Source organism: Trichechus manatus, unplaced genomic scaffold (genome assembly GCF_000243295.1).
Source record: "Trichechus manatus latirostris isolate Lorelei unplaced genomic scaffold, TriManLat1.0 scaffold00282, whole genome shotgun sequence".
NCBI classification, from domain to species: Eukaryota; Metazoa; Chordata; class Mammalia; order Sirenia; family Trichechidae; genus Trichechus; species Trichechus manatus.
In genome coordinates this window covers 1,853,167-1,876,779 of record NW_004444218.1, presented here as the reverse complement: position 1 = coordinate 1,876,779, position 23,613 = coordinate 1,853,167, and the positions used below count along the sequence as shown (strand labels likewise).

General features: G+C 49.7%; 2 protein-coding genes across 2 annotated transcripts in view; both read right to left on the bottom strand.

Annotated features, from left to right (window-relative positions):
- Window positions 1-1,471: 1,471 nt before the first annotated feature.
- Window positions 1,472-7,410, bottom strand: LOC101353111 (carbonic anhydrase 15-like). The gene is made up of 9 exons (XM_012559610.1): window positions 7,388-7,410; window positions 4,384-4,694; window positions 4,118-4,153; window positions 3,410-3,580; window positions 2,563-2,723; window positions 2,381-2,473; window positions 2,023-2,089; window positions 1,766-1,932; window positions 1,472-1,690 (listed from the first exon to the last, which is right to left on the bottom strand). The coding sequence occupies exons 1-9, from the start codon at window positions 7,408-7,410 to the stop codon at window positions 1,472-1,474; spliced, it is 1,248 nt and encodes a 415-aa protein (XP_012415064.1).
- Window positions 5,520-23,613, bottom strand: part of DGCR2 (DiGeorge syndrome critical region gene 2) — a 118,603-nt gene continuing 100,509 nt past the window's right edge. The window contains exons 8-10 of the mRNA XM_023725039.1: window positions 12,110-12,262; window positions 10,580-10,816; window positions 5,520-8,217 (exon numbers count right to left, since the gene is read on the bottom strand). Of these exons, the coding sequence (XP_023580807.1) occupies window positions 7,961-8,217; window positions 10,580-10,816; window positions 12,110-12,262 (647 nt within the window). The 3' untranslated portion in view covers window positions 5,520-7,960. The remainder of the gene's footprint in view (window positions 8,218-10,579; window positions 10,817-12,109; window positions 12,263-23,613) is intronic.

The window sequence follows — 23,613 nt, the reverse complement described above, 5'->3', positions numbered from 1 at the left end:
GCGCTCGGCACCGTGAACGCTTTAGCCGCGCCGGCAGCCCCGCGACCCGCAGACGACGCCCTCGACGGTCCCACCGATGGCGGCGCGCCCCGGGGCCTGGCCCGGAAACCCTTAAAAAAGACGCCAGTGCCGCCCGGGGGTCCGCAGCGCGGCGAGGACTGAGGGCAGCCCGGGATGAGGTGCTGAAGGCCTTGGCGCTGGCGGGAGGGGGCTCGGGTGCCCCGGGGAGGGGGACATTGGACATTTCCCTCTTGGAACGTGGCTGGCTGAGAGTGAGTAGGGCTCGGGTATTGGAGGGGGTGGGCGACAGGGACGGGCAGAGCCCGGGGCCCGCCCACGATCGTGTCTGGGGAGTGCAGATGTCTCTGTGCAGCCAGGGATTGCCGCTGGAGCCCGAGTCCAGGCTGGGGGAGGGGTGGGCCTGCCTTAGGAGGTCGCGGCGAGAGCCCAAGGGCCTGTGGGGGACTCCTTGCCTAGGACAAGGGCTTGCAAGTTCCTTTTCTTTAAGGGTTTTGGGGAGGAGGCAGGTCCTCCATGGACAGGAATAGAGTTTCACCCATAGCCCGAGAACAGACACCAGGGACATTGCTACCTGAACACAGCCTCACTCAGAACAGCGTCACCCTAATATACTGCCACATTCCACATGGCATCAACCGGACACACAAGCTGACTCTGGTCAGCACCATCCACTGCCAGCCGGACCCATGTGCTCAGTGGACAGCGTCCCCGGACACAGAGCTGGTCACTGGCCCTTGGACTCTCAGCTTCACTTTGGGCTGTGACGTCAAGGATACCTACCCCTTCACTTAGCCTCACCACAGGCTGGACCCAGCCTCTCTCCAGAAAGTGTCGCCCTACACTCCGTCTCCACCGCCCAGCTTCTGAGCGTATCACCTGGACATGGCTCCACCATGGATACACCTCAGTTCGCTGTCACCTGGGCCTACAGACCCAGCGCGATTGGGCGCCTAGAACCAGCAGCTCCACACCTGCCATCTGGGGAAGGCCGGCTGTAGCCATCATTTACCCCACCCCCACCCCCGCTGTCAACCAGACCTTTTTTAGAATAAAATGTGTATGTGTAAATCTTCACTGAAAAGACAATAAAACTTATTAAAAAATTGTTTAAAGTGTAATTTTAGGCTAATGGTGGTGTTTATAAGACCTGCTAGCTTTTCTCCATCCATCTGACCAGGAGATCCAGACATAATGGGTCTGTTGGGTGTGGAGCGCCTTCCCCCTGGGAGGGCTCTGGGGAGGTGGGCAGTTCTAGAGGGGCGTCTGAGGCTGGCTGTGGTGGGGCAGGGGAGGGTTACTCGGGGATCTCCCTATTCTATGTACCGGCACACGGATGGGGTGGGACTCTCTCCCTTCATGGAGGAGGCAGCGCGCCCAGGACCCACCCCCAGCCGCCGGCCGCCGACGTCACTCTGTGCATCGTTGACGGCCGGAGGGGTGAGGCCTGGATCTAGAGCCCCTGCAGAAGCCGCTGGCTGATCCCCAGGCCCAGCGGAACCGCGAGCACGTGGGCCGGGGCGGCGAGTGGGGCGGCCGCGCGGGCCGAGGCGCTGGGGGAGGCCGTGACCCTGCGGCCCCCGAGGGGCTGCTGCGGGCGGAAGTTTTCGGTGAGCTGCACGGGGCGCGAGCCCGGGGCCCAGGCCTGGAGCACAGTCTGGAACTGGGCTACCTGTGGGGCGGGACAAAGACGGGTCATAACGGCGGGGACAGCCGGGCAGGGCGGCGACCCGGGGGTGGAGCCCACCTGCTGGCGCCCAATGGGCACTGAGTCCTCGAAGACGGTCCAGAGCACTGCGGGCTCGCAGCCGGGCGTGGTCAGCGACCCCGGGTAGCGGTAGTAGCGCGCGAGGCCGGCGGCGCCTGGCGGCACAGAGGCCAGAGGGAAGGTAGACGCCAGTTCTGCCGAGAGCCCTAGGCCGGACCGCGAGGGGTTTGGAACCGGTCTCCCCGGGCCCCCTCCCCAGCGACGCCCCCGATCCCAGAGGCGACCGCGGCTCTCACCCTGCCCAGACACGTTCTTCAGGCCTGACACAAGGACCGAAAAGTTGACGTTGTCAGTGTCCTGCTCCTGGGGGGAGGAGGGGGCCGGGGAGGAAAGAACTCCAAGTGAGAGGGGCTCTGAGTGGGGCGTTTCCAAAGGGGGAGCCCTGAGGGAGTGTGGGAGAAACTCTAACTGGGGGAGAGCAGGCTCCGAGGAGGATTTGGGCGATGTGCAGGGTCATCTGCGCTGACCCTGCAGATCCACGACCGCACACTGGCCCCATGCCCCACAGAACTCTTGAAATCCTACACACTCACGGCTCCCCCACCCCCACTGGCTGTGTCTGGGAGCGCTCGGAGTACACGGACCATCCCTCACCGCCAACAGGACGGCCAGCACCGCGAGCCCGTAGGGGTGACCCAGCGCCTCCTGCAGGCTCCGGTATCGGGTGTTCTTGTGGACCACGTGCATCTGCGGAGGCACAGACGTCAGAAGTATCCCGGCTACCCCACTAGCTCCCCAACACTTCCGTGGGGCACCCCCCATACTCCGGGTCCCACCTCCATGGGGCGGCGCTCCCCATCCAGGCTGTGCTCCGAGCCTGCGCGCGCTGGCGCCCCCCAGTGGAAGTGCAGCTGCAGCGCGCGGTAGGCGGGCGGCGGCAGTCCCGCGCCGCGCATCTCCAGGTGGCTCTGCGGGTCAGTGCCCACGTGCAGGAGCACTGAGGGTGAAGGAGCACGTGACACTCCACTCTCTCCCCACCACCGGCCTGCCCGTGTGCCATTAGGGCCCAGGAGGCTGACGTGGGGTGCGAGCAAAGGTCTCTCCCGTTAGATCAGGTCAATCAGCTTCCCCATGGGCCCAGTCTCCTTGGAAGGACACACCCAGTGTGCTCAGGCCTCCTTGCTGGTCAGCCCACCAGCTCCAAAGACTGCAGTGGGAACCCCCACTCTGCAAGACCAGAGAGAAGGCTGCCCTTCTGTGGTTGAGGCCCTGACCCCTAGGTATGTGGGACTGTAGGGGATTGTGACAACTCTGGGATATCCTGGTCCTGTGGGGGATTCTGGTGTCTGAGTGTATCCTGTTTCTAGCTCCTCAGGGGCAACAGCAGATCCTGTTGGGGGTTCCTGTCGCCTGTGGGGGGCGGGGCATGGTCTTGACCTCTGTATGTGTAGGTTCTTGTGCCCTGTTTGTGGAGATTCTGATTCCTGTGCGGAGTTCTCACCCTTGTGTGGAGGTTCTGAACCCGTTTGTGGAGGTCCCTGACTTACATTTGTAGGGGTTCCTGAGCCCTGTGTGATATCCCAACCCTGGCGGGGGCTTTACCCTTGCGTGTGTGAGGGTTCCCAACTTCTGTGTGGGGTTCCTGCCCCTGCCTGTTGGGTGTCCTGGCCTAAGGGTGCTGACCTGTATGGCCATCATTCTCCAGGGTCCACCGGCCTGGGGGTGCAGAGTTGTAGCCTTGGAAGATGAAAGGCCCAAGGGTGGGGTCCCGCTGGACCAGGTGAAGGTCGATGTTGATGGGGGACTGGGCTGGGCCCCCACAGGCAGGGGCTATCTCCTTCCAGTGGGTGGGGCCTAAGGGGACAAGGTCTAGGGTCTATAGTGGGTATCAGGGAGGCAGCCTGGGGGTGCACACGGAGGAAGGTGGCCCATCCCTTCCTCCTATACACATCCAGAGAATCACCCATCTTAGGACACCTCCTACTCCCTCCACACACCTGGACAGGTCACCACTGCTACCACCATCTTAGGACTTGACCTACCAGGATATGCAACACCACGGCAGGGCAGACGGACACACGGACTCACATTCACTTGAAGGGAGATGAGTGTGGGAGGGTCACCCAGCGCGGGGTCACACACCAACATGACGAGACCCCCACCACATGCACACACTGGCTGACCACGCTGCAGGCACTCTGGATGCTGACACCGACTGACACAAACAAATTGGCACATACACAGGACTGAAGAACACAGCAGATACACATGAAGAGGGACAGTCTCAGCCAGCCAGCGGACCCCAGGACAACAGACAGAAACCTGCAGAGACCACAGGTGCCTGTGACACACACACGGCTCCCATACACCCTCCCAGGAAGCTGTCCTCACCACACTTTGGGTCCTGGGAGTCGTAGCACCAGGCTCCTGCAAGGACCAAGCTGAGACCGAGCCCCGTGGGCTCTCTTTCTCAGTCCCATCCCAGTCTGCCGGTCCAAGCATGGGGGCGCGGGGCGGGCAGGGGAAGCCAGCGCCCAGCCCGCGGTGCTGTCGAGCCAGCTCCAGCATCAACTCCCCAAAGATACCCCCCAGCTGCAGGACCTAAGGCAGCAAGGCGAGCAGACTCGAGGCTGGCTGGGCAGGGTCCCCGAGCTCACCCTCCGAGTCTGTGTGCGCGACCAGCCGCACCGCGAGGAAGGGAAAGACGAAGCCCGCGGCCCACATGGTGGAGGCAGCGGCAGTGGCTCCGCAGGACCCGGCAGTGGCGCGGAGCCAGTGGAGCACCACGGAAGCGGCGACGCGGCTGCAGTCATGAGCGGGGGTGGGATGGGCTAGGGGCGTGGTGAGTCCCGGGGCGCTGGACCGGCTCCCAGAGGGTCCGATGTGGGGCGCCGGCAGGACCCCCACGAGGAAGGCGGAGGCTGGGTCCGGCGCCACGCTGCGAGCCGGCAGCGAGCGCTGGCGTTTTCTGGAGCGAAGCTGGGATACACGATCCTGTCAGTAAATCCTCTGAGGGGTCTTATTATCATCTCCATTTATAGATGAGGAGACAGAGACTGGGAACCAGGAGTGACATGCCAAGGTCACCAGCAGAGGAGTTCACAGCTGCAGACACCTGGCGGCCGAGCGCGGCCGGGGGGTCTACGCCCAGTCTCGGTGTCGCAGAAGCCGGCCCCGCAGGCCCGCCCCTTGGGGCGGTTCCTCTCCGGGAATACTGACCTTCAGGACTTGCCTGAAAGGCAGAGGATTTGCTCAACCCCGCCGGGCAGAGCAGGCAGCTCCCGACTCTCTGAGACCTAGAGATGCCCCACTGGGGACTTAGGACAGGTTCGCAGGGGGACCCGGAGGGACCTGGCTCCTAGCCTGGGGTGCAGAGCATGGCCTGCAGGGAGGGGGGCTGCTAACAGCGACCTGGATGGCAAGGGGCAGCCTAGAGGAAATGGGGCTGGGGGTCCAGCTCCGAGTCCCTCCCCTGCCGGGGCCTATGACATATGCGCAGATGGCCAGCCCTTTCCCGCCTGCCGTTTAGTGGACCCGGAGCAAGTCAGCGGCACTCAGGATCCTTCTTTGTCAAGCAGCCAGCACCTGAGCAGGGTTTGACGCTAGGGTGAGGGGACAGAATCGACCACCCTCACGACTTGGTCCTTAGGCCAGTGGCCTCATGGGGTCTGCTGGATGCCTGCAAAAGCTGCAAACCCTACGAGTCCTGCTGGAAGGTGGGTGCCCCAGCCAACCCCCACCTCAGCCTGTGGCAGTTATGGGGTTTGGGTCACACCAAGGACCGACCAAGCCTCTTTCAGAACACGAATTTATTTGGCATTTGGATGAAACGGTTTTCACATCATCTTAAGAAAAGGATTAGTGCCAACCCAACCAAAAATAAACCCAAACTAAAAACCCTTAGTGAAAGGAAAACATACAAAACAGGCATTGAGACAATGTACAGTATCAAATTCCAGATCCGCAGGCAGGTCAGAGGGCACCTGATCTCAGATGCTGTGGCCAGGCAAGTCCCTGGCGGAGGAAGCCCTCCCAAGAGCTTTGGGGCCCCCATCTCACAGGGAACACAAATTTCAGTAAGGGCTGGCCTCAGGGATTCGTCAGATGGTGGAGTAAAAGCCTGTCTTGCAAAGGGATGGCCAATGGGAAGAGATGAGGGCCCACGGCAAACCTCCGTGCTCTCCTCACAGTTGCCCTCCAGCAGAGGGCAGGGCTCTGGGACAGACCCGGGTGCCGATGATGGGGCACCCAGCGGTTGTACGAGCACCTGGGTGGGGGCTGGTGAGGAGGAAGAGAGCCACTGGGTAACTCTGGGAGGGAACCCAGCATAGATAAGCCCACTTCCACACCCCCAGGGCCTGCTACAGGCCACCCTGTCCTCATGGACTCCTACGCAACTGACTGGCCCAACAGTCTTTCGGGTTCCAGAAGGAAACTTCCCAGCCCCACAGCTCTGGCCAGCCACACTGCCTCTGTGCGGGCTCTCAAGCCTGGGTGAGGTCCCCGTGGGGCCATTGGGTGGTCCCTCCAAAGCAGGCACGCTCAGGACCCTTGTCAGCAGCAGCAGACTGTGACAACTGCTCTGCAACGCGGCTTCCTGGCATAGCACACAAGGTTCTTGCTGTCTTTGGCGCCAGCATGGATACGAGGCACAGTTCACAAAGGCAGATTGGCCCATGGATGGTCGGCCGCACCAGGACAGGCCAGCTCAACAGCCACAGCTCATACCTCAAGCCAGCTTTGGGGACCGACCACCAGGTCTGGGGCAACCCTTGGAAATCATTCCATATTGGAAGGAAAAATGGCCTACCAGAGTGAGAGAACATGCCTGGAACTGGACTGGGCCACAGAGGCCTGTCACCACAGATCCCCAGCCTGCACTCTTCAGGGAAGCCTCCCTGTCACTGCTCATACTGGTCTGGGAAGACGGCAAGCGAAACAAGGAACAAGGGTCCTGTGGACTCCCATTCCAGTGCCCATGTAGGTCCAACACCCACCAGGAGCAGCCCCACTCAAGCTCCCATTTACCGCCACCACCTGTATGCACACGCACACACACAGACACGCGCACACACAAAGAAAACGTCCAGACATTCAATGTAGAAAAGGTAAGGATGTGCTAAAAATCGCACAGAACCCGCTTCATCTCCAATCTCAGAAATGCTAGAGCCCACCCTCAGGTCACTGCCTGGTGCTGTCGAGGAAGGCTGGGGGGTGTGTGTGCGAGCGGCCATCAGGCACTTCGCTCCAGCTGTTGTGGGGGTGTGCAAGAAAAGGGACTTTCAGGAGGTGGGAACAGCCCAGGATGTTCATTTAAGCCACCCTCCCCCCAAGACACAACCCTTTATGGCACAAATAAGGTGAGTGGGGGGAGGTCAAGCCCAGGGCCAAGCCAACAGGAGGCAGGGCTCTAGAGTGTAGCAGATAGGAGTCAGCTTGGGCCTGATCCTCCGCAGAGAGTCCAGGACCAGTACCTCCCAAGCACAGCCCAGGGCCTCAGCAAAATTGCAGAGCCTCAGGGGAGCGGGGAGAGGGAAGAGAGACACAGCAATGCCTGGTGAGCAGGCAGGTGGGCAGAGTGTTTGCCTTCCTTCCATGCTCCCTTCTCAGAGTCTTGGGTACTGGAGCCCCAGGCCAGCCTCCAGCCCAGGGCAGGGTCACCGGACCATCCTCCAAGCAGCCATCGTAGCGCCCTCAAAGACTGCCTGCCCTGATGCAGACCCACTGCCCAAGCAATGCTGGCAGCCAACCCCAGCACCTGGAACTGCCCTTCTGGGCCCAGCAGTGTCTTGGGAGGCCCCTGCAGCTGCCCAGGCTCTGTTCTGGGGCTGGTGACCTGCTCCTCTGGATGGCACGCTGGAGAAGCAAGCTCACCAAAGACATGTTTGGTTTGGCTCCAGAGCCATGGCCCCCACGGCCTTTTGTTCCCTACCGCTGGAACGTGTGGTTTGAGCAAACTTCTTCTTCTGCCATTTAAAAAGAAAAAGACAGTGACCCAAAGCTATGCATGTTTGTGAAGCCCTCAAGGACTCTTGGTGGCATGTCCTTGCTCCCCGAGAGGCCAGCACAGTCTATGTACACACACGCGTGTGTGGGCACGCACATTTGGGTGGTACGGCAGCAGTGCAGCTGGGTCCAGGCTAAGCCCAGGGGCCCTGCAAGTCTCCCACGGGGGTTCGTGTTTTCTTGACAGCAAACGATGTTCACAGCCTTCGGGGGTGGCTGGGCGGTCCTCTACACCATGGTGTTGACAGAACTGCGGCTATGCAGGCCGCCCCCTAGCAGCGCCTCTGCAACCGGGGCACTCTCATTCTGGGTGGGGTCAGGGGGCACTAGCAGGGCACTGCTGCTGTCGGCCGAGTCTTCCAGGTCTGTCAGAGGGGCCCCCACAGAGGGCAGAGGCTGCTCCAGGTGCTGGGGCAAAGCCCCATCACTGCTGCTGTTCCCCGGGACTGGTGGGCTGGCTTCTGCTGGCTCAAAGGCATCATCGTCTGCAGGGGGAGACAGGGGTGGGGGGTGTCAGAGGTAGGGCCGGGGGCCTGGCACAGGGGAGGCGAGATGGACTGGCCAGAGCCTGAGGATACTCCTGCCCAAATGCTCCCTCTGCTGCTGGGTGAGGTGGGAAGCTCATCTGAAGCGCTGAAGCCCAGGGAGGGCCTGCTCCACAATGGGCCCTGCAGGACACACCCCTCAGAGTGGCCACCTGCCTCTCCATGGCTGAGCACCCAGTACGTGTGAGATGCAGGGGACAGCATGAGTAGGGCAAACACAGTTCCTGCCATCGCAGTGTATGTGTGCAGGAAGACGCACTGATGGAGTCACCAAGGCCAAGGGGGACAAGAGAGTAAACTAACTCACACTGAGGGGGTCCGAGATGTGGCAGTTGATACAGGCTCTGAAGCTCCTGGGCTAGGGCTGGAGGGAGAACATGCAGGGCAGGTGGGACAGACTGCACACCCCCCTGGCCAAGAAATGTGGCTGGAATGTGTGCGTGAGTGGGAGTCGGGCCAGAGAAGGCAGGGCCTTGGCAAGCCACGTGGGTGTCCGTAGAAAGGTCTGATCTAACAAGGGTCCTGTGGCAGGCCACTCACTCCATTCATGCCAGTTCCTATTGCTAGGCTGTCTTTGACACTGTCTTCGTCTATGTCCCTAGGGCAGGGGTCAAATCCAAGTCTTTCCTATTTCCCCAGACCACAGGTGAGCTGTGCTGGCCAATCAAACAGAAACATGTGACTAAGACCATTCCCCCGGCAGCATGTGCCATCACAGATGAGGTGTGTGGGATACAGGGAATGGCCACCAGGGCAGGGCACTGCTAGCAATCACACTGCAGCGTGTGAGCTCGTGCGCATGTGTGCATAACAGGGCACAAAGCAAAGGGAACATGGGCTGTGATGCCCCACGCTGCACACCAGGGATAGGCCAGTGAGTAAGACACCTGACATTTCTTCTTTGCAGACCAGTCCTGGGAGGAACTCTTCTCCCCAGTATTCAGATGGGTAAATGGACTCACATAATCAGCCCAACACGGTAGCATTAGCTCTTTCTTCCACTTCATGGAGCTGCCTCCTGCCCCGGCGCCTGGCGTGGTGGTGTCTCTTCACTCACCAGAGCACACACTTCTTTACATCCCAGTGGTCAGCTCCTGGCACCTGGCTCTGGGTGGGCCTAGCCCCTGCAGCCCTGGCTGGGAGGCTCTGAGCAGCCTCCCCCTCAACCACCATCACCCTGTTCCCCACTGTCCACAGAGCCTGGTTGGAGGGGGTGTCCACAAAGGCTGCGCAGCTAACAGTTGCTCAAGATGGGGAGGAAGAGGTAGTCCCTGGCCCCACTGGAGCCCTCCGCACCAAATGCCAGGGCAGGTGAGGGGCAGAGAGACCAGGGCTTGGCAGTGAGCATCGCCAGGCCCCTTCTGCATGACTTCCAGCCGTTCACCTGCATGTGTAACCCTTGGAGGAGCCTGCTGACAGGTGGTGCGCCTGCAGCCCTAGGAAGGGCTTGCTCACGGACAGGTCGTGAGGTGTTGGAATCACCTTGCAGAAAGCCATTTGGTCTTTGTTCTCAGTTCTTTCAAGCTGGTACCAACATCTGAAGCTACTGAGTGGGGGCTGACCAGACCAAGAGGGAACACCTGGGGGCTGGTGCCCACTAAGCTGCATGAGGCCCTGAGCCCCACATAAAGCTTCCTGGTTGCTAAGAGTGAAAATCTCCTCTCAGGACAGTAGTGTGTCCCTTTGGGACATGGAAGCTTCATGCTGTGACCCCTCCCAGACCTCACTGTATGGGTCTCTGTATCCTTTTCGGTTGTAATAAATCTGTAGTAAGTATGGTATGCTCTCTGTGAATTCTGTGAGTCATTCCAGCAAATTAACGAAACCAAAGGGGCAATGAGTGCCAGCAGGGGCTGGTGTCTGCCTATCTGGCATCTGAAAGCAGGTATCCTTCTAATGTGTGAGCTCTGGTCCAGCTCTGGGTGGCTGGGGCTGAGAGGGAGAGTGTTGTGTGGGCGGCTGGGAACAAGGATGAAGAAGTGGGAAGGTGAGGGCTGGATCCATTTCCATCCTTTGGGAATCTCATTCATGCTGATCCTGACCACATGGTTAGCAATGAAGGTGGGACTTGACCTTCGCTTAGAGCACAGGTGATGGTGCCTGCGGCCCTGGGAAGGGTCTGCTCATTGCACAAGTGATAGTGCCACTTTAAAGGGAAAACCAAAGAGAAGGCACGAGGACAGAAAGAAGTGCGGGGGAGGGGATTACAGCCCTCTGGAGCTGCAGGGACCCCTGAGCCTTTGGCATGCGTGCAGAAGGGTGAGATGAGTCAGTGCCCTCTCCCTTGGGTATGGGCAGGTACCTGCAGGGTCATAAAACATGCTGTCTGGGTTGATGGAGGCTTCATAGGGCGGTGGCGGGTCGTCGGGCTGGTCGATATCTGGGTACTTGTAAGCTGTGTAGGGTGGTGGAGGATCATGGAAGTGGAAAGTCCCACCTTCCCCGTCGTCTGAGAGATGGAGTGGCGTGAGCCCTGTCCCGAACCCGTCAGGGCCATAGTCGAAGCCAGGGATCCTCCGGCCGAGGTTGAAGTGGTGCACTGTCAATCAAAAGTGGGAGACAAGACACAGCCGCATGTCTCACACAGGCCCAGGGCTGGCATCCCTGGGTGGCGGCAGCAGTCTGCATGCCACTTGAGAGCCTAGTGGGCCAGGTGTCCCCGCCCCAGGCCTGCCCCTTCAGTGACGGTGCTGGGCTTCCTTGCAGTTCCTACCCTATACCCATCCAAGGCAGCACTGAAGTCGGTCAGTTCTACTGCCAGACCCCACTCAGGGCTGCTTACTGCCCCCCAGTGCCCTCACCACACTGCTCCCCTGCTAACATGCCCCTGGGTGCCTAAACCCAATGACCTCTGGGGGTCTGCCCACCTGTAGCCCTGTGAGCACTAAGGAAGGTTCAGGGAGAACTGGAAAGCCTTCCCAGGAGCGCCTTCCTGGCCCACGGGTGAGGGAGCACGACACGGTGACAAGGGGTCTTTGAACCCAACTGGGGTGCCTGAGAGGCATCCCCTAACAGCCACAGTCAGTCTCCCTTCACCAGCACTCTGGCCTCCTTGGTCCTGAGCCCCACACCCACCTGCCCACCTGCCCATCTCTACCATGTACCCTCTGCCCCCTATGAGGGCATGTGCAGGACTGGGGACCTGGCCTCTGCGGAGGCACCTCCTGGGCTTGGGGCTCTGCTGAAGAGCTTGTCCTGAGGACGACGAACCACACTGTCTCGACTGCTTAGCAGCAACCAGTTTCTGCTGTTCTCTCTCAGGCAGGCTCTGCCTCCTGGCAAGGAGCCCACATTCACTGCTCAGGCTGTCACGAGATAAAATCACCAGCTGGAGTATGGCTGCTGCCCTCCTGCCTGTGAGGCTTGGAGGACAAAGGGGAAGGCAACGGCCAGGGAGCAGCTGGCACTGCTCCTATGACCCCCACACGGCCTCTGCCGTCTCAAATTTCAGCCCCCTGGGCCATTCCTCAAGGGCCATGTGTCTGCTTCTCCAGAGGCGCACCCAGTCCAGGAGCAGTGCAGGGTAGGGTAGGGGGGTGCAATGCCCCGGGGTGCCTGTAACCACGGGAATGGAGTCCCACCTTCAAAGGCTGTGCTGAGGTGGGCCCCACACACTCCTAGGGTCGCACCACAATAGCCTGCACCATGGCCAAGCCCCTATGGGCAGCTCCTTCTCCCTGACCCTCCCTGTGCCCACTCCCTCTGACCCCCTCCTAAAGGAACCATCTGCACCACACCTGACCTCAGACTCAGTTTTGGAGCGAGCAAAACCTGAGGTAAGGGGAAACCCCGGGCTGCGCCACGGTCGTCAGACAGATCAGCGGACACTCACAGTTTGCTCCAATCAGGGACTCAATGCGCTCTCGGCGCCTCTGGCGCAGCCGATGGACCATGAAGAGCAGCAGCGACAGGATGAGGAAGGAGGAGATGCAGCTGATGATCAGACGCATTCCGCTGGCCATGGAGTCGAACAAGCTGCTACCATCTGTCACGTGGAGAGAGGGAAACCACCGGCTCTTACAAAAGTCTCGGCAGGTATGACACCATGAGCCCCAACCCCCACGTACTCAGCACTGGCGAGAACTCAAAGGGATTACGTGGAAAAGGCATGCTAATTCCTAGATTCCTTGAATTTGACAATCTCTCAGGATAAATGTTAGCAATAAAACAGTTTAAAATCAAGAATACATTTGTACTAACATCAAAAGCCGAAAAGGGACTCATCATTTAGGAAAGACGTTACAAAACAGAGAGCTCCATGTGAGGCCCCCTTTCCTGGCTTCAGGCATTACAAGGGTGGCTGGGAACACCAGCTTCCCTGCAGAGGCCACCTTGCCACACTCCTGACCTGTCTGTATTGGGAAACTGAGCACCTTCCTTTGGAGAGCTACAGGACTCGAATGTCTGCTGCATGCAAAGGCCCTGGACTGTCACATAGCAAGAAAGTCGAGTCTTCTGTCCCAGGATGGACATTTCTAAGAAATCAGGGAAGAGCGGTAATCTGTGTGTGCACCACGCAGCTGCGGAGGGTGCAGGGATGCACCTGAAGGAGGCTATAAACACACATATACACACACCCTGCTCCTTGGGGCCGGGCCTGCATACCGGCTGGCAAGGCCACTGCACACTCCTTCCTCACTCTTCAGGGCAACTCTAAGTGCTGCGGAGACAAGCGGAGGGCAAAGCGTCAACATTCTGTCCTCACTGAGCTTACAGTCATGTGAGAGAGAGCAATACTGAAGTACATAATTTTAAATTATGTGAAGTACTCTCAAAACAATGAAACAGGATAAAGGGACAAAAAGCAAAGGGGAGGGAGACTTCTGGTTTTTCAGTCCAGCAGATAAAGAGTTGGGAAGTCTTTATCTGGCCCTCACAACAAGAAGAAACTGAAAATCTGAAAATCAACAACTCATATTTGATCCAGCAGAGAACTAAGGTCACAAGGCAAGCTGTCACTCAGAAAACTGGAGAGAAAGATAGGCTGATACAGAGAATTGCGCCTGACGGAAGCAGAAACTGCTGCAGCTGGACCCAGCATCAGGCAGAGCACTTAAAAGGGTAACTGACTAACCGCTGGGAACTGAGAGACTAACTCAAGACATAAAAACTCCTGGAGGCAGAGCCTTGGGGCGGGGAGTAGGGAGGCACACTTTAAAGAGTTTCACTTCCAGAAGCCCTACCAGGTTCCCACTGTGAAGGTCAGAGAAAAGTCCACTCATGTTCCTGGCAGAGGAAGGGGAAAGTAACCATTTTGAAGTAGTGCTCTGTTGTCCTCAACAGCCTGCCCTCATGGGAAACTACTTTACAAGAGCCTAACCAACTTTGGGACATAAAATGATACTAGTGAAGATTGTGCTTCTTAGCTCAAGTAGATACATAAGACTAAATGGGTAGCTCCTGTCCAGAGGTGAGATGAAAAGGCAGAGGGACAGGAGCTGGTTGAATGGACACGGGACATCTGGGGTAGAAAGAAGGAGTGTGCTGTCACAGTAAAGGGAGAGCAACTAGGGTCACATAACAATGTATGTATGAATTTTCGTATGAGAGGCTAACTTGAATTGTAAACTTTCACTTAAAGCACAACAGTTATAAAAAAAAAAAAGAGCCTAAACAACATGGGTTTTATCAGAGCCTAACCAACATGGAAGCAGGGAAATATCCAACTCCAGCTCCCTCTAGCCTTCCCGTTCCTGTTTCACCTAAGTAAGGGGTGAGGGGTAAAAAAGGTGAGAAGCACTCAGAAAAGATACAACCCAGGGGATCAGGCTCACTAAGAGACTGAGACCTAATCATAGGATTATAGAATCTCCCCCTCCCCCACACCTTACCACCACCATCAACATTAACAGGGATTTACAGAGGATTCCAACTGAAAGAACTTTATTTCCTGTTACCTGATAACATCAATTACAAGGCATGCTAAAAGGCAAAAAACACAGTTTAAAGAGATAGGGCAAGCATCAGAAACAAACTCAGATATATCAGAGATGTTGTATTTATCAGATCAGGATTTAAGATAACTATGATATGCTAATGGCTCTAATGGAGAAGAGTGGACTACATGCGAAAACTGGTGGGTAATGTAAGCAGAGAGATGGAGACTAAGAAAGAATCACAAAGAAAAGCTAGAAATCAAAAGCACTTTTGTAAAAGATGAAAAATGCCTTTGATAGGCGTATCAGTAGACCAGACATGGCCACAGAAATAATCAGTGAACTTTGAAGATATGTCAATAGAAACTCTCCAAACTAAAAGCAACAGACAAAAAAGACTGGGGGGGGGTGGGGAGAGGAATAGGAACAGAATATCCAAGAATTGTAGGACAATTACAAAAGGTGTAACATATGCTTAATGGGACTACAAGAAGGGAAAGAGAGAAAGAAACAGAAGAAACATTTGAGGTTTAACAATGGCTGAGAGTTTTCCAAAATCGTTAACAGACAAAAAAAAAACAAAGGTCCAGGAAGCTCAGAGAATACCAAGCAGGATAAATACCCCAAAAAGCTACACTAATGTACATCATATTCAAACTGCAGATAATCAAAGACAAAGAAAAAATCTTGAAAGAAGCCAGAGGAAAGAAACACCTTATCTACAAAGCAGAAAGACAAGAATTGCATTAGACTTCTCCTCAGAAACCATGCAAGCAAGAAGAGAATGGAGTAAAATATTTAAAATGTTGAAAGAAAAAAATCAACCTAAAATTCTGTACCGACTGAAATTATTCTTCAAAAATGAAGAACATCCAAATCTTGAAGAAGTAAAACTATCTCTGTCTACAGATAACATGATCCTATATTTGGAAAATTTCAAACAATCACAAGAAAGCTACTAGAGCTAATGAATGAATATAGCAATGTTGCAGATTACAAGATCAACACACAAAAATCAGTTGTGTTTCAATACACCAGCAATGAGCAATCTGAAAAGGAAATTAAGAAAACAATTCCATTTACAATAGTATTTAAAAGAATACAATACCAAGGAATAAATTTAACCAGGGAGGTGGTGAAAGATGTGTACACTGAAAACTATAAAACATTGCTGAAAGAAATTTTAAAAAGGCCTAAACAAATGGGAAGATATTCCCTGTACATGGACTGGAAGAATTAACATTGTTAAGATGTCAGTTCTACCCAGAGTGATCTACAGAGTCAATGCAAACCCTATCAAAATTCCAAAAGACTTTTTTTGCAGAAATGGAAATGCCAATCCTCAAATTGCAATGGAATTGCAAGGAGCCTCAGACAGCTAAAACAATCTTGAAAACAGAAGAACAAAGTAGGAGGACTCACACTTCCCAATTTCAAAATTACTACAAAAAGTTACAGTAATCAAAACAGTGTGGTAGGTACTGGCGTAAGGACAGACATATAGACCAATGGAATAGAACTCAGAGTTTAGAAATAAGCCCATGTATCTACGGCCAATTGATTTTCAATAAGGGGGCCAGGTTCATTCAATGAGGAAACAATAGTCTGTTCAACAAATGATGCTGGGACAACTAGATCTCCACCTGCAAGAGAACAAAGTTGGATGCCTACCTCACATCATATATGAAAATTAACTCAAAATGTAACAAACTAAATATTAAAGAGCTGAAACAAAAAAATTCTTAGAATATAGGAGTAAATGTTCAGGATCTAATTTTGACAATAAACTCTTAGATATAACACCAAAAGCAAGAGCAACAAAAGGAAAACAATTGGACTGCATCAAAATTAAAAACTTCTGTGCATCAAATGACACTAAGACAGTGAAAAGACAACCTAAAGAATGGTAGAAAATATTTGGGAATCATGAATCTGATAAGAGTTTAATATCTAGAATATATAAAGAACTCCTACAACTCAACAACAAAAAGGCAAACAATTCAACAAAAAATGGGCAAAAGACTTCAATGAATTTTTCTCCAAAGAAGACATACAAACGACCAATCGCACATAAAAAGATGTTCAACATCATTAGCCATTAGGGAAATGCAAATCAAAACCACAATGAGATATTAATTCACACCCACCAGAATGGTTATTATCAACAAAACAGAAAATAACAAGTGTTGACAAGGATGTGGAGAAACTGGGACACTCATCCATTGTTGGTGAGTTTGTAAAATGGTAGAGCTGCTGTGAAAAAGTCTGGCGGTTCCTCAAAAAGTTAGACACAGAATTACTATACGACCCAGCAAGTCCACTCCTCAGTATATGCCCAAAAGAACTGAAAGCAGGGACTCAAACAGATACATGTACACCAATGTTCAGTGCGGCATTATTCACAATAGACAAATGGTGGAAACAACCCGTGTCTACCAACAAATGAATGGATAAACAAAATGTGTTATATACATACAATGGAATATTATCCAGCCATAGAGAGAAATGAGAAATGAAGAGAAAACAGAAGGCACAGAAAAAGAAAGAAAGAACAAGGGCAACAAATAGAAAACAGTTACAAATATGATAAGCATTAATTCAATTATATTAATAATCACTTTAAATGTGAATGGTCTAAATATACCAATTAAAAGACAGAAATTATCAGAGTGGATAAAAAACCAAACCCAACTATATGTTGTCTACAAGAAATCCACTTTAAATATAAAGACACAGATAGATTAAAGTAACAGGATGGACAAAGATATACCATGCTAATATTTAATCAAAAGAAAAGTGTAGTAGCTGTATTAATTTCACACAAAGCAGATTTCAGAGCAAAGAAAATTATCAGAAAGAGGACCATTAAATAACAATAAAAGGGTCAATTCTCCAAGAAGATAGAACAATCCTTAACGTGTACGTGCCTAACAACAGAGTGTCAAAATACGTGAGGCAAAAACTGATGGAACTTCAAGGAAAACCAGACAAATCCACTATTATAGTTGGAGACTTCAACATTCCTCAGAAAATCAGTTAGGATATAGGCAAACTTAATATTACGTATCATCAATCAGCTGGATCTAACTGACATTTATAGAATACCTCATTCAACAACAGCGGACTACACATTCCTCTCAAGCTCAAATGGGACAGTCACCAAGATAAGACTATGTTCTGGGCCGTAAAACACATCTCAACAAATTTATAAGTATACAAATCATACTAAGTATGCTCTCAGACCACATTGGAATTAAGCTAGAAATCAGTAACAGAAAGATAAGCTAGAATATCACATAATATTTGGAGACTAAATGACATTTCTAAATAACACATGGGTCAAAGAAGTTTCAAGAGAAATGAAAAATATTTTAAAGTAAATGAAAATGAAAATACAACTTATCAGAATTTGTGGGTTGAAGCTAAAACAGTGCTCAAAGTAAAATGTATAGCACTGAATGCATATATTAGAAAACAAAAAGGATTTAAAATCAACAATCTAAGCTTCCATCTCAGGAAATTAGAAAAAAGAAGGGCAAATTAAATCCAAAGTAAGCAGAAGACAAGAAAAAAATTAAATAAAAAAAAAATTAGAGTGAAATTGAGACAGCCCCCACAGTGCTGTATTAAAAATCCTATTTTCTTTGTTTGGGTTCCTCCCCATCAGCTTTGCATCTGAATCCTGCTTTTATGTAAACCCCACTGCACCTATGTAGTATGATTAAGAATGTTGCTGACATAACTTGTCTGAACTCCTTACTTGTAAACCCATTAAAAGTAACTTGCCTGCCCACCGTTGGGGAGCAGTCTTGGCAGCAGCAGCTCCGACTGACTTCTTTTCCTTGTACAACAAAATAAAGGTGTCTTTCTTGTTCTCCCACCTCAGTCTCTCATTTATTGGTCAATATAAGTCATGCTGAGCAAGAACCCGGGGTTCCCACCCAGTAACATTTCTGGAAAGCAAGCCAGAAGCTATCTGCTCAGTTCCTGAGGTGGATCAGAAAAAAGACCAGCCCCGATGTCTGGTGCCACCAGGAGATTTCTCCTGGAGACCTTGGAGCAGCTCTGAAAGCCAATTCCCCTGGGACCCAAATGATGGCTCTGTGGGAGACTCAGAATGTGCTTGGATTGTTTGTTAAGTACCTAGGTAAGGCCTTAGAAGAGTCCCAAGAAGCGGGAGAAATTTACCATCGAGGACATTAAGAATCTGAGGTTATTTGGTAAACAACAGGGTAATTCCTAGCTAAGGCCTTAGAAGGGTCCCAAGAAGTGGCAGGAATTGACCACTGAGGGCATAAAAGGCTCAGGTATCTGTTAAGCTGGTGCACCAGATTAGGTTGTGTGAGTATGCATGTGTACCAGAGAACGGGAAACCTTCAAGGGATCCCGGAATTCAGCTCGCTAAGATGCATCCTTAAGAACTGGGAACAGACTCGGACAGACATGGCTCTGGCAGCATGCTTGTCCCTTTCCTACTTTTGCCTCTTTAAATAAACACCAGATAAAATCTTTCTTTTTGCTTTACTAATAAACTCTGTGATGTTTTCACCCTACAAGAGTTAATGGTGTAGCTGTTGCAGGGATTCTAAAACTACAAATCCAGCCAACCTTGAGGAGACCTAGACCTGGACTGCGGAGCAGAAGCCAGTCAAAAAAAAAAAAAAAAAAAAAGAGGTCCTATCTCCTGGACCCAAGCATTCGCACACCATGTCCCTCTGACACCGACAGGGTGAGTGTCCTCAGAAAAGGAGCCTTCACTTATTCTTTTTGTTCTCTTTCTCATGTTTTCTTAAGCTTTGGCATATTTGTTTTGAAAACCAGTTGTCTGATTAAGGAGAATCTTTCTTAGATTTTTGCTTGATCATTTGGTTAAGAATGATATCTAGTAACTCTTGGTGAACTGAATTTAATGTCCAGATTCAGGCGTTTGAAACATTAAAGAGGTAATTCTATTTTCAAAGAGCTCTGAGCCACTGTAAGCCACAAAAATTTGGGCATGGGTCAACCAGTAAAAGCCATTAGGGCAGTTGCTGGTGCTCATCATGAGCATTAAAGAATCCCATGGCAGGATAAGGTGGTTGTGTGGCGTTCCTTGTTAAGAGTTTTTGTGACTCAGAAAATCTGGAAAATAGTGCCCTGTTTTGCCAGATTCACAGGGGAAGGTGGCAGTTCCTGACCTGTTCTGCCACATTTGCAGGTAGAAGTGGTAGCCCCATACCTTTTTTTATGATATAGTTTCTCAATAAAGAATCACAATGTTAAAATTAAAATAATCAGTAGCTACTTTAAAGTACTTTCCAAATCGGAGGAACTAGTTTATTTAAGGTCTAAAATAAAAGCCTAAGTCTCTAGCCAGCAGAATGGATTAAGTTCAAAAAGAAGGAAACCAAAAGCTTGAACCTTACAGCTTAACATCTTTGATAAATGAGCCTGGGTTTCTGCCCCGCTACTGAGACACTGGTTTGGAGTTCATATTTAAAAACACTATAAAATGAATATACCAGAAGTAATTTAGAATTTTAGTGACTACTTTGGGAAAATGAGCTTTCGTTTGTGTTGTCTTTTCCTTTTTGGGGAACTTTTGCTTGATGTTCCATTTTTGTCAAAAGGTCTAATATTCCTCCATCTGAGGCTCTGGCAAATTAGTAAGTTTTACCTAAAACCTGTTTGTTTTATTCTGTGAATTGAGTCAAGACAGTGAGGGCGTGGCAAGAACAGACCCCCCCCACCCCCCACAAGCCCTCAGTCTCTAGCCAAGAATTGATGGATTCATTTACAAAATTGCTAAAAAGCTTTGGTATTTACTGGGAGACAGCCTTTGGAAATGCTTAAAAAAAGCCATTGCTGTTGAGTCAATTCTGACTCATAGCAACCCTACAGGACGGAGTAGAACTGCCCCGTAGGGTTTCCAAGGAGCACCTGGTAGATTTGAACTGCGAACCTTCTGGTTAGCAGCCGTAGCTCTTAACCACTATGCCACCAGTGTTTCCTTCAAGATGCCTAGGTTAACTTAAACATATGCAAATGAGCTGGGATGACCCAATCCTGTCTTCCATGAGTTGAGAGAGTAAAGGGTGGGACAGGATTAAGCTTCTCCAGCCCCCAGTCTCTGAAGTCATATAGCTCTAGGGAAGCTTTTGAAAGAGGCCTTCCAACTGTGTGGAGACTTTTTTAAGACAAAAGAAAATAAGAAAAAAATTGCTGCTTTACTATAGTTATCATAAATTAGATCTTAATTATAAAAGAACTGTAAACAAGTTCTATCTATCTAAGAGAACTGTAAAAAGCAACAAATAAAAATCACAATGAGACACACCTAAAATGGCCTGAAAAAAAAATGTTTCCACCCATAGCCAGAGATAAGGTTATATCCACCTCAGTGAATTGGTCAGTTGAATAGAAACTCTGTGATTTCCAAAGCTGAGTTGATAAAATCTTTAACGGCTAAAATTAATTGAGAAAAATATAAAATTTAAATAAAAACTTGGAATGTTTGAACAAACCTCATTTCAACAATTATGTTTTATGGTATAAAAGCTTAAAATAATTTCCAAGACTTTTAGGTAATTTTCAGATATTAACTTGAGTAAACAGATATTCCTCATAATTTAAGTTTATACACTTTTGCTTTTTATAGCACATGCGCACACATACACAAACAAAAGATATATATATATATTTGGCTCTGCTAATGAGTGTGTTCATTTTTGCTATTTTAAAAAGATGTACTATAAGAGGTATAGAACAAAGACAATGTTTAAGGGGTTTATTAAGAGAAATTTATTTAATATGGTCAAAAGTTTTATCTGAATAAAGTTTAATGGTTTAATTTAAGAGATTTTTAGGACCTTTAATGTTAAATAATACATAAAATGAAGAACTGGATTTCTGTTAAAATAATAAAAATTTTATTTGATTTCTGAGTTAAAGGGTTAATTTATTCTTTGTGTAATCTATCTCAAAGACAGACTCTCATTAAAATAAAATTCCTGAGTCAAAAACAAAGCCGCACAGCTTGAGGGGAAAAAAAAAAAAATTATATAAAGGAAAGGTTTATTTACTATGTTATAAATTACATGGAATGTGTAGTCAAAATCAAGAGGAACGCCTGATTCTCTTTGGGTCAAAATTTATATGTTCGTCTTTCATCTTATGTTTTTGCCTAATATTAGACAGCAAATGCATAATATCATGTCATAATTTTATTATTATTTTTTCATTGATAACTTGGCCGCAACTTTATTTTTTTTGAATCTAGCATCAAAGCCAATAGTTTGACTGGGGCGTTCACATCATTTAGCTATGAAGTCTTTTTATTACTATTCAGGTATTTAGAGACTTAATAATCTTGGCATATCCTGACTATATGGTATTATGTCTCAAAATTATTATATAGTGTATTATATCTGAAGCTCTTTACAAAAATTAATCACTATTTAAAAATATTTTTTGTTTTGACTTTATTTGGCTCTGAATTTTTTATAATTAAGAGTATTATATTTATAAATTAATCGTGGCCATATTAAGATTTGTAAATTTTTATTTTGCTGATTTGCTGAAAACGTTTGACCAAAGTATCTCAACAAAAAAATGGACTATATTAGACTTATGAAAAGAACTGTGACTGGACTGAATCAAGATTTACAAAAACTCTTACATAGAAGCTGTTGAGTTCACAGACTGTGGCTGATCCAGAAGCATGTGGAATAGAAATTAACTGCATAAGACTGAGCAAAGGAATACTATGGGTTTTATGTGGAAATACTGCTGATATGTTTTAAGGTACTACTTTCAGAATATAAGAAACCATTTTCCTTTCTCCTACTTTATTTAACTAATGGGTTTAGATATTGGAACTCTTGAATTAGAAGTTCTCTTGAGCCACACAAACCAGAGACTCTATCAGCCTGAGACCAGAAGAACCAGATGGTGCCCAGCTACCACCAGTGATGACCTGACAGGGAACACGATACAGAGTCCCTGACAGAGCAGGAGAAAAGTGGGGTGCTGAACTCAAATTCTAGTAAAAAAACCAGACTTAATGGTCTGAGACTGGAGGAACCCCAGAAGACATGGCCCCAGACTCTGTTAACCCAGAACTAAAACCATTCCCAAAGCCAACTCTTCAGGCAAAGATTAGATCAGACTATAAGACATAAAATGATACTTGTGAAGAGTGTGCTTCTTAGTTCAAGTAGATACACGAGACTAAATGGGCAGCTCCTGTCCGGAGGCAATATGAGAAGGCAGAAAGGGATAGGAGCTGGCTGAATGGACATGGGAAATCCGGGGTGGAAAGGAGTAGTGTGCTATCACATTATAGGGATAGCAACTAGGGCCACATAACAATGTGTGTATAAATTTTTCTATGAGAAACTAACTTGAGCTGTAAACTTTCACCTAAAGCAAAATAAAAAAAAAGTTCTTCTCTCATAAAAACAGTTTTGTGATACTTTTTCTTGAGAAAGTGAGCAGGACTGTTAATAGGTAAACCAAGGAGGGGCAGCTTGTCCTCAAGAAGAACCTTAGTATATTTTAAACAGACTACCTGAAGACCTCCAACAGGAGAGGTCCATCCTGTATTTTCTTGTGTCATGGTTTGAATTATGTCCCCCCAAAAATGTGTGTATCAGTTTGGCTAGGCCATGATTCCTGGTAATTTGTGATTTTGCTGTATGTTGTAAACCTGCCTCAATGATGTTAATGAGGGAGGATGGGTGGCAGTTATGTTAGTAAGGCAGGACTGGATCTACAAGATTGGACTGTGTCCTCAGGCAATCTCTTGAGATATAAAAGAGAGAAGTGAGCAGTAAGACAGGGGGACCTCATACCAATAAGAAAGCAGTGCCAGGAGCACAGAGCATCCTTTGGACCGGGGTCCCTGCGCAGAGAAGCTCTTAGTCCGGGGGAACACTGAAGAGAAGAAGACCGAGAGAGAGAAAGCCTTCCCCTGGAGCTGACGCTCTGAATTTAGACTTTTAGCCTACTTTAACTGTGAGGAAATAAACTTCTCTTCATTAAAACCATCCACTTGTGGTGCTTCTTTTATAGCAGCACTAGATGACTAAGACATCTTGTTAATCATGTATTCTCTAATGAAAATCTGGTTGTCACATGTGAATTTTTCTATACCTTCTGTTTCCTCTAGACAAACTTTGTGCGCTCCTTCTGGATATATGTTTCTGTGTGGTGCATCCAACTATACGAGTTTAAATGATCCCTTTCCAAGTGACAGTAAGTTTACGTGGGCAATCTCTTGTTTAGATTCCTGGTGAATGCATGGGCAACACACTTTGAGAATTTTAAGGTTACCTTTAGACATGCATAGTAATGATGCCAGTAAATACTGCAAAAGTGATGTAAAATTGTTACACATTATAAATCAAGAGTAAAAAAAAGAAACCCATTGGTCCAATATTCAGGGTGGGGTTGGTAGCTTTAATTCCTATTATGGTACAGT